Source organism: Mangifera indica, unplaced genomic scaffold, assembly GCF_011075055.1.
Source record: "Mangifera indica cultivar Alphonso unplaced genomic scaffold, CATAS_Mindica_2.1 Un_0097, whole genome shotgun sequence".
NCBI classification, from domain to species: domain Eukaryota; kingdom Viridiplantae; phylum Streptophyta; class Magnoliopsida; order Sapindales; family Anacardiaceae; genus Mangifera; species Mangifera indica.
This window is the reverse complement of record NW_025401189.1, coordinates 81,626-97,228: the sequence shown is the minus strand read 5'-3', so window position 1 is coordinate 97,228 and position 15,603 is coordinate 81,626. Positions and strand designations below refer to the sequence as shown.

Below are 15,603 nucleotides of genomic sequence, written 5' to 3'. Positions count from 1 at the left end.
TTTCCAAGTTGTGAATGTCTATTTCATAACACAGAAGTTGAACGATTATTCTTCTATAATGAACACTTATTCCAACAAGCTATCTCACAAATTCAAGAAACATTAAAGTTATGTTACAAGTATGAAACATGTTCAAGTCAGTATATGAAGTAGGGTATGAGTCATGAGCAATTTAAATAAAGTGGTGAAAACGAGAAGCAAGCCAAAAGATAAGTTTCATTAGGGGTTGGAGCACAAACAAATCAAGTTTTTCATGCATATGATAAGATAGCAAATTTTACATATTTTCTAAGTTCAATAAGGTGCTTCAGCCATGAAGGACTTAATCTTGTAGTTATGCATGTTGTACTCAATCCCATGAGTGTAAGATTTTTGTTGGGGGTCCCCTATGAGATTTTATTTGTACACATTCCAGTTATATGGCACACCCCCAATTGTTTTTTTTATTTTAATGGTATATTATAAGTATTACTTATTTGAATTTATTATATTTAGTATGATATATTCCTATATTTGTTAAATAATTTTAATATTTATAACAATTACATTCACCATATGAATTGAAAAAATCTCGATAATTTTCAATTGCATTATTTTAAAGTTAAAATTATAAAGTTATTTAGATGATTAATTATGAATTTTATTTTTTCTCTACAACTGATCATATAAAAAAAAACAAATTATTACTATTAACTTGAAAAGAAGTATTTTGTTTTGACAATATATTATTTTGTGTCAAAATATCTTTTTATACTAGTTTGTAACATATCTTGTTATTCATTGACATTTGATAAAGTATGTTATTTTATAATAAATCATGTCATTACATGTTGTGTTTTGATATGACTTTACCTGTTGCATAGTTCATGTTGATTCAGAGCAGATCAAATTAACCCAAAAATACTTCAATTCGATTTAGAATTAAAAATTTTTGCCATGATACTATTTCAAGTCAAGTTAAGGTTTACGGGCTTCAATCTAAAATCTAAATTAACACAATACGAATATGATCCGATGACACATATGGTTAGGTTTACTCATAACGGCAATTTCATAGATGGTATTAAAGGAAGGCTATAAGTATAAAGCACGCACTTGATAGAAATTGCTTATGCATCACCTTTAGTCCGAATCCCAATTTCGGAAAGCCAATACAACTAACAACATTAAGATTCACAACCATTGCAGAGTAGAAATTTAAATACCACAGAATCGGTACCATTGTGACGACGGTTTGCAGAGAATTGCTAACCTGTTGCTTAACTGGCGATTGTGCTCTTCAAGTCTCATAAATGCCTGCTGTTCTTCAAGTGAGAGGCTTCTGTCCTCGAAGTCCTCCAGCTCAATTTTAAATCTTGCTCCCGTATACAAGGACTGATTTACTAATTAACAATTTTCAGATTTTCTTTTGCCTCTGCTTCCTAAATTGAAACAAATAACAAACCGTAACAAATTGCAAAAATACACAGTATTGCAATATCCTAAATCAAGCACAAATCCTTACAACAAGCAGAAAACCATAGTAAACATATATAATATGAAAAAGCAAACAATAGCTTCAAAAAGCCCCAATAATATGAAATTTAAAGGACTAACAAACTTATTTCAGCAGTAGTAAAGAGGTGAATATGATGACAGTGGTGACAATCAGCCACTTTCCATGTATAGAGCCTTGGTTTAATTTAAGGCAGCATTATGATCAATATATGCATAACTTATACACAAGGTATTTTAGATAATTAAGAGTGTTACTTACCTCCAGCTTATTCTATCAATCTTTATAAACATAGTGCCTGAATAAGTTTGGAAGCTAATAATTTAATTTACAGTTTCACGAATTTGCAAGACCCACACCATGGAGCCATGAAATATGCCACCATCTTCACCAAAATCACAACCAGATCTAATCATAACTAAACAAATATTAATGTAACACTCTGTATAGAAAAGAAATGGTAGCTCATAACAATGAGGGTGACTTACCAGCTACCTACCAGCACGTTAGTTTCTTTCTTGTCATCAAACCAAGCTCCATTAATTTGCCATTTGGAAATCCAAGTGCGAACTCAGATATGTTGACTCCCATCATTAAGACCATGCAAAGTTGCAGCTTAATTTCTCAAAGCACACTCAACTAAGTAAATTCTCTTCCTTTATTAGAACTTAAAGCTATTGGTTTTGCTATCTATAGTATATATACAAACTACATATAAAAGGGGAAAAAAATTAAAATGAAAAACAATACCCATGGAAAATAGCAATAAAGAAATGTTCTCATAACTAATCCATAACACAAATAGAACAGGGAATTACCAAATTCATGTTAAAGAAAAGTAAATTAATTAGTGGAATTTTCATGATAGTTTTTTCACCTCCCTTTTCATGTCATCTCCACCACTACGCCCCATCCTCGACAGCCCCCAAGCCCACCCTATGGTAAATGCACTTACCTTCCCACTCTATTGCCCCCACCCACCACAGTGTTACAACCACTGATTTATTTTTCTTCACATTTTTCTCTCTCTTTTTTTAGTTAATTTTTCCTTCAAAATTTTCATAAGTTTGCAATCAGAAAAACAAATCCATTTCAATAAACCTTCCCAGAAAACATACTCATTTCAGTAAAGCCATCTCAAAGAACAAAAACTTTCAATAAACCAACCATAAAATCACTGTTTAGTGAATCGGAAAAACCTACTTCATATATCAAATACACTATCCTTTAGCCACCACAAAACAGACCCCATTAAAATATTTTCCTGATCAGTTTCTTAGTCTATTTGACTGTAAAGGGCAGCCATATGGCTTTAGGAGTGGGTGGAAGGGCAGAGAGAGGTTGAGATGGTTGAGACTGCAACAGTAGATGCAAGAAAGGCTGTGGATGCAACGGGAAGGAGATAGGGTGTTTAACAGTGATCACAAGGTGTGAAGTGGGGTGCGACACAGTAAGGTGTAGTTGGGGTGAGTCACAGAAGCACAATGAGAGAGTTGGGTGAGTGAACCATAGATGAAGTGATGGAGTAGGTTTAGGAAGGTTGACAGCTATTGAGAGGAGTGGATAAATCTGGAAAAAGGGAAGTGGTGTTTTATTTTATTTTATTATATATAAAGAAAAAATCTTGAATAAAGGAATTGTTATATTTTATAGACATTTACCATTTTTCCCTAATTTTGTTTAATTTAACAGAGCATTTATAACGTTTAAGTAACAGCAGGGGGTTTAGGGTTATTTCTGATGCTCCAAGGGCTTCAAAACTATTATCCTCACTAGATAATATACTCAAGTAGTGCTTCACAGAAAACAAACAAGTAATAAGTGCAAAAACAAAAGGACAAAAACAGAAAATGCCACTAAGGCCTATAATAGAATCAGCATCTCAGCAATGAATATTATCTAAATAGTAATAACCATTCAATTATAAAGAATGCCAAGGACTCCCAGATTGAGAGACTGAGTAGAGATCTAGCTTACCAAGCCAGAGATTGAGACTAATGCTAGGGGCGGTGATTTAGAGAGATCATTGTCAAAATTTCAGAGATTCAGAAAGATCAAACCAGAAATTGAGAGATCATTTAGACTGAAAAGGGCTTTAGAGAGGGAAGATTGGTGATAGAGATAGCGGGATTTGGGAGCAAAGAAATGGACTGAGAGTTAATTCTCCTTAATTAACTGTACTTCTTTTAAATATTATGTAACAGTAATTGTTTTAAATAAGTTAAGCCCTTTTAACTCAAATATTTCTAATGTCTGAGGCTGCTTTTTTAGAACAGCCACAAAATGGTGTCACATAAAAGTGTTTTTCCTGTAGTGTTTCATACACATGGCATAAAATAAGTTAATCATTAGAAAAATGACAATAAGAGAAAAAAGAAAAAGACAGTTACATACCTTGTGCAGAATAGCTGTAGATAGCACCAGAGAAAAGCAAAAGGGAAATGAAATCATATCCATCCAGAATATTAAGTTTATAAGAACACATCAGGCTCTAGCTTTGCAAATGTTCTTGATTCTAAGGTTGAATTTTTCCACGCTCAACAAATCTTAGCATAAGGTTATTTGCCTCCTCTGATTTTCCTTCAAAGACTAGTTTCTTACTCACCTTCTCACATAACTTTAAATCAGGGATCAGATTCCGATTTAACATACGACAAGCTACTTTATATGCAGACAAAGGAATCCCTTTGCTCATATAACTTTCCATAAGCACCTGGCATGTCCTAGCATCAACTTTTGAAGCAGTTCTTAAGACCTTACTCAAGAGTTTATCAGCCTCTTCCAAATTTCCAAAATTACATAGCTTCTCGATAACTTGATTATAAGCTGTTCTACACTTTTGTCTTGAAAGCATCTTCTCTAGCAATTGTAACAAATCTTCCACTCTACCCATCTGACAATACCAATGGATAATTGTCCTGTATGTAACAGCTGTTGGAACCAAACCCTTTCGAAGCATTTGGTTACTAAGTTCACTTGCCTCTTCTATTCTACCTTTTCTCCCCAAAGCATCAATAATCATCGTATAAGTGACTGCATCAGGATGTTTGTTGCTCAAATACATGTCATCCAGCAATGAAAGAGCAGCATCCAAGTCATCATTCTGACAAAATCCGTGAATCACAGTAGTAAAGTTCACTACATTAACAGCACATCCCTTGTTTAGGCATTCCTCCATGAACTTTTTAGCCTCATTGATTTTTCCCTCTTGACAAAGAGACTGAATTAATAAGTTAATTTCAACTGGTGTTGGAAAAAAGTCCTTTTTAATCATCTCTCTCACCACATCACAAGCCTCAGATAGTTTCCTTTCCCTCCGCAGCCCATGCATCACAACACTATAAGTGATGGCATTAGGAGTCCACCATTCTTCCTCACTCATGTTAATCATCTCTCTAGCTTCTAATGATTTTCCATTACGACAAAGCCCATTTAATAAGGCAGTATATGACACAGTGTTTGGTTTGCAGCCATGCTTGTACATTTGCTGAAGCATCTTTCTGGCTAGGTCCAATTTTCCCACCCGACAAAATCCATTAACAACAGCAGTGTAAGTAACTACATCAGGCATACAACCCTTTTGAAACATTTGATTCACCAGTTCTTTTGCCTCCTGTATTCTTCCGTCCTTACAAAAAGAGTGAATAATAGCGCTATATGCTACTTTATCAACCTGAAATCCCTTATCTTCAGCCTCTTTCAGAAATTTAAGAGCCTCATCACCATGGCCATGCTTTGAGAGCATATGGATAAGAGTTTCATAAGTAACCTGATCGTGTAACAAATTTCCATCTGTCACCATCTGCTCCATTAAGTTTCTCACTTCTTTAATTCTTTTCTCCTTGCATAGAAAACCCATTACAGTAAAGTAACTAACTCTATCTGGAGAACATCCTTTATGAGGCATTTCAGCGATCAGCTCCAGGGCATCCTCAATGCATTGCAAATTACAACATCCCTTGATCAAACTGTTGTAAGTGACAACATTAGGTGTAATGCCAACAAGTTGCATCCTTTTCACAAACCTCAATGCCTTCTCCAACTTGTTTCCCACCACCAAAACATGAATTGCAGTGTTACATATCAATAAGTCAGGTTTGACGCCAGCCTTTTGCATCATAGTCAATATCTGCATTGCATTTCTCAACTTGCCTGCCCGACTGTAAGACACCATTACATAACTAAACACTTCAGGCCGGCAGTTGATTCCCCTACGTATCATAAGCCGGAGAACCCGCTTAGCACCCTGACACAACTTTGTCTTACTGAGGACTTCAAGCATTACATAATAAACTATTGTATCATGCCGATAACGCCATTGCCTGTCAGCCCAGTAGAAAAACTTCAAAGCAACACGTTCATCAGTCTGAGAGCGCAAAACAGCACAAACATGCTGAGACTTGAGGCTTCGTAACCGGTGTCTCAATTCCTCTTCATGCTTTGGGCTCCAAGCTGACCTCAGTTCAATCAACCTACAAACTTCTCTCACTAAAGGGTGTCTAAGTTCATCTTCCTCCACTTCAACTCTCCTTACTTCTTCTCTATTGATACAATTTTTATCAAAAGATTCCAAAACTGTGAAGGTATCATTACAATCACTATTATACTCGCCATCTTCTACTTCTTCATCAGAATCCTCAACCTCATCAAATCTATCAAGTTTAGATTTTTTATTCTTTTCAACGTCCCCATAATGACTACCAAAGAAACTTGAATCTCCAGAGTCTTTGTCATAACGATCAATATTCTCACCAAGATCACTTCCTTCAACAAAATGGGTATTGAAGTTGAAGCCTGAACTAGAGTCAAAAGTAAGATTTCTTGATAAAATTGCTGTTGTGCTGGTGAGATCGAGAAGATCATCAGTCAATTGGCCAACAAAATAATCTTTGATTTATGAGGAAAAATTACTTGAAGGGGCTTACCAACAAGGTTGATGTGATGAAGCAGAGGCAGAAACGAGGCGCTCTAGAAATGTTGCGAGTAATGATATAACCTGCAAAAACACACAAAATAATGTTGAAAGAAGGACATCTACAATAAAAGAAGAATCAAAATAAAATATTAAGTTAGAGTGCATAGTTTTACCCTTAGGGAAGGTGAGTGAAGTGGATAAGAGAGAAGACAACGGGGGCGAAGCGAAGCCGGCCACATGGTTAAGGAGGTTTAGCGTTTAGACAGAGTTGTTCGGTGGCTTTCTCTGGATTAGCCTAAGATCATATGTGATACCAAATAATTTGAGAAAAATTGAATTAATTCTATTAAAAAATAATAACAAGAACCGTAAACTTTCCTCTACAATTTTTTTTCTGTAAAAATTTCAAACCCAAATATCTTCTCATTCCCAAACTTATTCGATTTTCTTGTTTATTCGAAAGCTAGATAAAGGAAAAAATCATTACCCGGCAAACCCACTTGAAAGAAATAGAAAATTGTATAATCTCTCCTATCTACCCCATCAGGGGGATTCCTGCTTGTTGGGGATTTGGGGGTTGGGGAAACTACATGTCTGTAGGCACCCCTAAATTTCAAATCTAATTAATTAACGTCTGTAAAACATGGGTGAAAAGACTTTTTCCCACCCAAGGTTTATGTATACTCATTTCAGATATATAAATATATATATATTTATATGTGTCATTACGTGGTTTAATAATTTTAAACTAAAAATAAAACAATATCTAATCATATGATAACAAATATAAATGTGTATATATTTGTATACCCAAAATGAATATACATAGTATCGCTCTTAGTGTAACCCCAACTCTCCCCCGTTAACTTTTTAAAAACCTAAATGTCTTATAGGGGCAAAATCATTATTTAATTAATAATTTTAAAAATATGAAAGTTTATATTATTTTTCCTCTTGGTTAGGGAAACTAATAATTTCTCTCCATGATTAAGTTTTAAAAAATTATATTTCCCCCCTTAGGATTTGCTTTTTTTTCCTGCTTCTCTACAATCGAACTTCGGTCATGAATCGATGGCACACAAAGATGACGATGGGAAAGAAGACAAAGATCCGATGACCAAAAATGCCAACAAAATCAAAAAGTCGATGAAAGATGAAGCTTCGATTAGTTGAATCAAAGTTGCTTCGACATTTTTCGTCAAATCGACATCAAAGAAGACAAGTCACACGACCAACTCCTCAACTAGTTTCTTGTTTTCTGTCAAATCAACTTTGTGGAGAATGAATCGCATGAATTGATTAAGTTTTTGTCACTCAGATTTTTTATTTTTCACTGGCAAATGCTGGTCTCTTCATTGATTATCTAAGTTGGCAAGATTGAGCCACTCTTCCTTGGTTTTCTTCTTTGGTCAAAGATGAGGGGAGAAAATGGTGCAAAGACAGGGGTGAAACTATGCTGTTTCTAAACTTTGGGGGGTGGCTAAAATAAAAATTTTGAAAAATGATGAAACCTAAGATAGGGGATATGCATTTTTCTAAACAATATACTCTTTCATAAATTTTTATTTTCTTTGGGTATGTATAAGAAATATTTAAAAGGGTAAAATAGTAATTTATAATGAAATTAACTTATTATATTTATTTTAACAGCTTACAAATGGATATTTGAGGTTTTGAAAATTAATGAGTAAGCGTTTAGGGTTACACTAAACCTTGGGTGGGAATAAGTCCTTTGTCTTATTATAAATTTGTTTGGCCTTGTAGTCTTGCACTAAACCTAAAGGAGATATAGAAACTCACATGAAGAGTGGTCAAGTCTAGACCTTGTTAGATTGTTTAAATGATAAAAAGTGAAAATTTTCAAACAAGAAAATATGAGTTTGAAATCTACTAATGACATATCAGATTAAATTTTTGACTTACCTATACATTAATTATGAGTTGATCATTAAACATAAGATTTTAACTGTTTTATATGTTGAGTTTAGACTTGAAGGAATGGTCAACTCAGTAAGAGGTCCTTGTTAACAAAAAGAAAGTAGGTGAATTTAGAGTTTAGACCATCTCACTTCTTGAAAACTTTACCTAATGTAGTTATTATATCAATTGGGTTGGGCAACATGAGGCTCAAATGTTTAGCTCAAAAAATTCAATTTCATATTCAATAGAATTTAGGGATCAAGACGGTCTAGATAAAAAAATTTGTCCATTTAAGTGATTGCTCTTGGGCTTGAATAGAGATATTATTCAAACTTGAGGCCTGATAGGCCCAAAAATTTAATGGGGGTAGAGGTGTATTTGTAAAGTTTTCAAACATGTATGAGTGTTTTTGTAATTTTTAAAATTTACTTAGATAGAGTCGAAATAGGTTTGAAATAGACCCGAAGCTTGAAAAAATTTAATGAACCAAATATAAACAAAACAAAAAATATATGAGACTTGAATAGACAAACCTAAAGCTTAGGCCCAAAATTTTTTATGGATTTGAGTTTGAACCAACCAAGTCTGATTTAGTAGGTGCCATTGACAATCCTGAAAAAAAAGGAGGTGATTTTTAGCCTCACCAAATAGATCCTTTGTTGTTCTCCCTTTTTATAATTTAAACCTTAAAAAATATTGTAATATATTATTTTGTTTTTAACTTTTAATTCTTATAAAAACCTAAATTGCTTATTTTTTAAATCATTGAAACATTTCTCTTTTATTTCAAATAACATTTTGTTAGAGAAAATATATAATTAAAGTAATCACTCAACAAAATAAATCTAAATTAGAAAAAAGTAAGATTAGTTTAAAATTTTAAATTCAGAAAAAAAAAAAAAAAAAAGCAAAAGGCAAAAAGCCTGGTTAAAGATTTAAGGAACAAAAATCATAGGTAAGTTAAAAATTTTGAACAGTTGATGCAAACAAATGCTTGAAGTTTGAACAAAAACTCCATTAAGCAAAGCTAAAGGAGGTTTAAAAGGTTTTTTCAGGTAAAGAGAGGTGTATTTAGCTTATTGATTTAATGGGGGCTAAAAATCACTTCATCAATCCAAACTCATCAAACCCAGATTTAATGCTTTCAAAATTGGATTAGACTGATGGATTTACAGATAAGGAGTTACAATGACATATTATTTTAAATAATTTTTTTTGTATATAATATTATTTTTAAAACTAATAATAATTTTTTTTAATTTTTAATTTTTTAACTTTGAGTGATACTATTGACACCCCCCCATAATTTATCTTAATAAACCTAACCTCTAAAATTATTCTATTAGAATTTTTAAATATATCTAGGAGTCTTTATTATTAGCATTAAAACTTTAGACTTTCAATAAATGTAAGATACAAATTACCATTAACAATTATACCTTTTACTTTCTTATTATTTTTTTATTATCATTATCATTATTCATTTTTAATTTTCATTTAACATATCAATAAGGGTATAAGCAATTATGTACATTGGCATTGCATGCAATTTCTTATAATAATAATAATGATCTTACAAACTCGTGAATTTTGAAAAAGTTTAAATAGGTCGAAAAATAGAAACAATAAAATATGATAAAATACACTTGAAAATTTTAGGAATATTAATTAAATACCCCACCAATATGGTGTTGAGCAAAAATACTCCATTTTCAAAATTCTAAACAAAAATGCCCTATTTTCAAGGGTTTAAGTAAAAATACCCCAAACTTTTTTAAAAATACCAATAATACATTTCACCACTTCTATATAAACCTTCACTCTCATACTTTCTTCACACCATTCAAAATTTCATTTTTCACTCAATATCTAACATTGTGGGTTCATTCAAAAGGAAGAAAATTTTTGTTTTTAAGTTTGAGTTGAAAAAAATCAGTTTGTGAAAACAAAGTATTTATACAAATCTTAATCTAAAACTTAATTTATTCGTTAAATTAAGTTTGTAGGCATTTGAATATTTGACAATATATGAAGAGGTTAAATGAAATGTTATAAAAATATAGAGATATTTTGATATTAAACAATATATGAAGGTGTTAAATGAAAAATGCTAGAAAAATATAAGAGTATTTCGATATCAAGCAATGTATGAGGATATTAAATATAATATCAAATAAATATAAGGGATATTTTAAAATTAGATAAAATATGAGGGTGCTAAGAAACATGCCAAAATTGAGGGGGCATTTTGATAGTATAAAAATATCAAGTTAGTATATGTTAAGAAAATACAAGGGGTATTTTCATTTTTGATAATACATCATAGTGTTAAAAAATAGCAGGAAAATATAATGTATTATTATTGACTCAAGAAGTCATTGTACTTTTATTTTGATGATAACAGACTAATATGTCCCTAATCATATTGACTAATAACTTTACTTGAGTATAAATTTAGATTGTAAAAATTTACCTAATGCATTTGAAGGAATATCAAGATGGAAATCAAAGACATAAATCAAATAAAGAATTTTTGATAATTTGAAGAAAAACTCAAGTTTAGGTAGATATGTTTGTAATCTTGAAGCATTTGTTTTGATTAGAATATTTATTTGCATGTGAAAGCTTACTTAAAAACTTTATATGACTTCATGTTTTTCCAGTATAAATACACAACTTATGAGTTTATAAATAATATGAATATTTTGTTATTAAAATTTATACAATTTTTGCAGGTTTAAAAATTGTATAAATGTATAAATACGTTACCTATGAGTTGCACTTGTACTTTGATCACAAGTTATAGAGAAGGTGATCGCGATAACACTTATGGTATACATTTGGAAAAACTTCAGCTATTGCAAATTATACAATATGATATTTGATATGATATTATTCCCAACTTTGGTATTTCATTTATAAAATCTTTGAGTTTTGTTAGAAACCAACACCATGTTTCATGATCTTTCTTTTTACTGATATCGAAAGCAATTGCTTAGATCTGGTTATTACCATTGAGGGTTATCGTGAGAAATAAATGTCCTAAATATCGACCTTTAAGGAAAACAATATTAATACAAATAACAGTTTGAAGATATTGTTTAAATGCACAGATGGAACAACCCAACTCTATGAAAGAATACTGAAAGCGATGCTCATTGTCTATTTATATAGTTGTCACAGTTCTTGGATTAGCATGCTCTAAATTATAGCAATAATCGGGTAAGAGCATAAATGACTTTTCTTGTAAGCCCCTCAACGAATGTAATGCCCAATTTCTTATCGACTAAGCCTGTGAATATAAAATGTCAATTTTATACCTATCGGCAATGTCGATAATGATCTTTTTAGGCCAATAAATATGATCATTCAGCACAAACTTTGAGTTCATTGATTGGCCTAAAGCTCGGGCTCCAGATTGTCCGTGATGTGGCTATATCTTGAATATGTGTACGTGTGATTCATTTTTCAAATTTGACAAACTTGACTAGGTTTTACTCTTTTCCCTGATATAATCAATTTGCATTTCTCATCATAACATTGAATCTTCCACCTCCCTATGTCTAACTTAAACAATCTGTACTAAAATCCTTTCACTAGGGTAAATTGGTCTACACTATTTTCAAGTGTTTTTTATCATTAAAAATGTCACCAAGTTTTATAGTATTTCCCTCTCGGATCGATCCTACATCATTTGATGATTTAAAGGCTAAGGAAGAAAATCGAATAGCCACTTAAATGGATCAGTGGAGACATTATCAAAATATGGTCTAAAATAATTTCTGCCACTTATAATAGAATCTTCAAACTAGAGACTATTTATATCACAATTAACAAGTGATATATCCTTGAAGTCTACCTCATCAAATGGAACATCAGTCATCTCGTTCCTCTTAAAGTCATTCTAATCTAAAACCCTCTCTTCGTCTCCACGGACCCATTTAGCAACAATATATGATGTATCATTATAGAAATCAATCAAGTCTTTCCTAACAGATTCCTTTTTCACTTCACTATCATCATTGCCACTAATTTCTTCTTCTTTTTTGTCCTTTGATTATAGTATATATAACAAAAATAGGAATACATTCCTTGAAGTATTATGACATGTTAGTAAGGTTTGCACATCTTTATCATTTTTTATCTTTAAAGGAGAGTCGAGCTCGATTTTTTTTTTTTTGGTTTAATGCATAGCTGAATGTAGTTTTGGATCGGATTAGTACCACAATGTTCACTCAAAAGTTGGATAAATCTTTCAAATGTTGTTCCAGAGGAAATTTTAACCAATTTTTTAAAACCTCCAATATATTTCATTGTGTTCTGATCACATTAGATCTATTCTTTTTGCAAATGAATAATGATATAATCAGCTATTTTAATTATCAATCCTACAATGAAAAATTTTGGTAAAAAATTTAATATTTATTAGAAAAATCTACAATAAAGATTTGTCAATATCAAAATTAGTATTATATTTTTCTACAATTTCATTTAATCCTCTTAAAATATGGTTGAATATCAATATGCCACCTTTAACTTCCCAACATTTCATTAAACACCTTCATATATTATCTGAAACAAAAATGCTTATCTCATATATTGGTTAATATCAAATTGACCCTTATATTTTTCTAATATTTTTTTTACTTCCTAATATACTATACAATATCAAAATGCATCCTTTATTTTCATAATATATATGAACACGATATTCTTATAATATCAAAATACCCTCTCTTTGTCTGCATATTTTATTTAACACTCTCATATTTTGTCTAATTTCAAAATACCTCTATATTTATTTAACACCCTCAAGTATTATCTTGTATCAAAATGCCCTGATATTTTATCAAAATGTCTTTATATATTCCTAATATTTCATTTAAAACTTTCTTACATTGTTTAATATCAAAATGCTCCATTTTTTTAACATTTCATTTAACCCACTATATTTATCTAAATTTTTATTTAATACCATCATATATTGTCTTGTTCAAAATGCCCCTACATTTTTCTAATATTTCATTTACAACCTTTATATATGGTTTATATTAAAATGTCATCATATTTTTTTAACACTTCATTTAATACTCTTATATGTTGTCTTGTATCGAAATACCCTATATTTTTCTAATATTTCATTTAAAATCTTCATGCATTCTTTAATATCAAAATGTCTTCATATTTTTTTAACAGTTTATTTAACCCCCTATATTTATTTAGCATTTCATTTAACACTTTTATATATTATCTTGTATTGAAATATCCCTATATTTTTTTAAAATTTCATTTAAAACCTTCAAAATGCCCCAATTTTTGCTAATATTTCATTTAACCCCCTAGTATATTATCAACTATCCAAATGTCCTTATATATAATATACGAACTTGATTTAACAAATAATATTAAATTTTAGGTTAAGATTCGTATAAATACCTTTTCTGATGAATTAATTTTTTTTCAACTCAAATTCAAAAATATGAATTTTTTCCTTTTGTACGAACCCATAGTATCAAATATTAAGTAAAAATGAAAGTGGGAGTGAGAGTTTGAACGATCTAAAAAATGTATGAAAGTGAAAGTTTATATAGAATTGGTGAATGGTATTTTTGATTTTTTTTTTTTTTAAATTTCAAAGTATTTTTGCTTAAAACTTTGAAAATGGGGCATTTTCGCTTATGAGATGGAAAATGGGACATTTTTGCTTAAATGGGGGTAGAATAGGGCATTTAATTTAATTTCCCAAATAATATTAGCCCACTTGCGGTTTGGCTTAAAAACATTATTTAAAATAAAAGCTAATGATGTAAAATAAAATAATAATTTCACTATTGATTAATTTTAAAAAATAAAAAAAATATATCTTTCTATTTAATTCAAGCATTTTAAATATGACAATTTAATCTTTAAAAAGGTTAAAAACTCACAAATCAATCTTTAACATATTTTTAGATTCTCATATATTTTGAAACCACAATATGACTACAATAGATGCAATTTAATATGATATTTATACTCATAATTGTTACATTATATTTAATTATTTAAAGGGGGTAACTATCATTTTTGTAACTATTAGGGATAAACTAGTAGTTCAAAATTTTTCAAAAGACCATAAACTTTTTTTTTCAAATTTTCAATAACCCCTTAAAATTTTCCAAAAGGCTACAATATTTTTAAAAATTATAGTTTATCCCCTTATATATGATTATATAACAAAACACTCTTATTTATAGAAAGAGAGGAAGAAGAGGTGAAGGTAAAAAGAAAATAAAAGACTTTTTATATAATTTAGATATATAAAGTAATATTTTTAATTCTTGTTAATTTAATTTTATATAATAATTTTGAAAAATAAAATAATAGGGATAAAATAGTAATTTCACTTCTTAATAATATAGTTTCATTACTAGGGCTTAATTTTGAGAGGGAATATATTAGTTATACTAACTGGGAGCTGAAAAATTGTTTTGAGGTCAAGCTTTGGGTGAGAACTTGTGATTTGAAAATAATAAAAAATTTGGTGTAATATCTGTCTTTAAAATTTATATAATTATGTTTATAATTAATAAAAAATAACAAATTATCTTTTCACTGTTTATTTTATAAAGCCCAAAGGACTTATTCTTATCCAAAGTTGATTATATTTATAAATTAATACCTGTTAATTATTAAAAATTCAAATATTTATTTATAGAGTATTAAAATTAATAAAACTAATTAATATTATCTATTTTTCTTATAAATTTAAAAAACTAACAATTTTTTTACTAAAATTAAACTTTGAAATGTTCATTTCCCCCTAGGTTCCCTTTTTTTTCCTCTCTCCCTTATCCATTGTTGTTACCAACTAACTTTTTTTTCTCTTCCCCTTATTAACGACAGAAACTGGATGAGAATGTCCTTATCTTTGGACAAAAACGATTCATCTTCATCATTTGAGGAAGACAATTCGCCTTCCTCTAGTGATGAGGATGCTTTTTGTTCAATTTCTAGCACCAAAAAAGGGGAGAGAGAGAAGTCGGCCAATTATGGCGCTGAAAATGTGAGGGAGAAAAAAAAGTAAATCTTAGGGGAAAAATATAATATTTCAAAGTTTAATCCTGAAAAGAAAATTATTAATTTTTTAAACCTATGAGGGACATGGATAATATTTTATTTTTTTTAATATTTTACTAGTCAAATAACAATTTTACCCTTAGAACTTAATTGGTTATGTTAGTTTTAATCGTTTATGGATGGGTCTTTGAGTTTTTAGTAGTTAACGAATACT

General features: G+C 30.3%; 1 protein-coding gene across 5 annotated transcripts; it reads right to left on the bottom strand.

Moving 5' to 3' along the window:
- Positions 1-1,031: 1,031 nt before the first annotated feature.
- Positions 1,032-6,983, bottom strand: LOC123207736 (pentatricopeptide repeat-containing protein At5g41170, mitochondrial-like). 5 transcript variants are annotated; one of them, XM_044625188.1, is made up of 5 exons: positions 6,584-6,983; positions 6,421-6,491; positions 3,890-6,336; positions 1,984-2,134; positions 1,032-1,903 (listed from the first exon to the last, which is right to left on the bottom strand). In XM_044625188.1, the coding sequence occupies exons 1-3, from the start codon at positions 6,647-6,649 to the stop codon at positions 4,011-4,013; spliced, it is 2,463 nt and encodes an 820-aa protein (XP_044481123.1). In that variant the 5' UTR covers positions 6,650-6,983; the 3' UTR covers positions 1,032-1,903; positions 1,984-2,134; positions 3,890-4,010. The 5 variants fall into 5 exon arrangements, with proteins under 5 accessions (XP_044481123.1, XP_044481122.1, XP_044481124.1 ...); XM_044625187.1 differs by having other exon boundaries at positions 1,984-2,110; XM_044625189.1 differs by having other exon boundaries at positions 1,032-1,421; positions 1,995-2,110.
- Positions 6,984-15,603: the final 8,620 nt, after the last annotated feature.

Bases quoted from the DNA above. Each gene is read 5' to 3' on its own strand.
- LOC123207736 (XM_044625186.1), bottom strand. From the start codon at position 6,649: ATGTGGCCGGCTTCGCTTCGCCCCCGTTGTCTTCTCTCTTATCCACTT. The intron at 6,492-6,583 runs GTAAAACTATGC...GTGTTTTTGCAG, and splicing joins TTCACTCACCTTCCCTAAGG to GTTATATCATTACTCGCAAC. The intron at 6,337-6,420 runs GTAAGCCCCTTC...CGATCTCACCAG, and splicing joins TCATCACATCAACCTTGTTG to CACAACAGCAATTTTATCAA.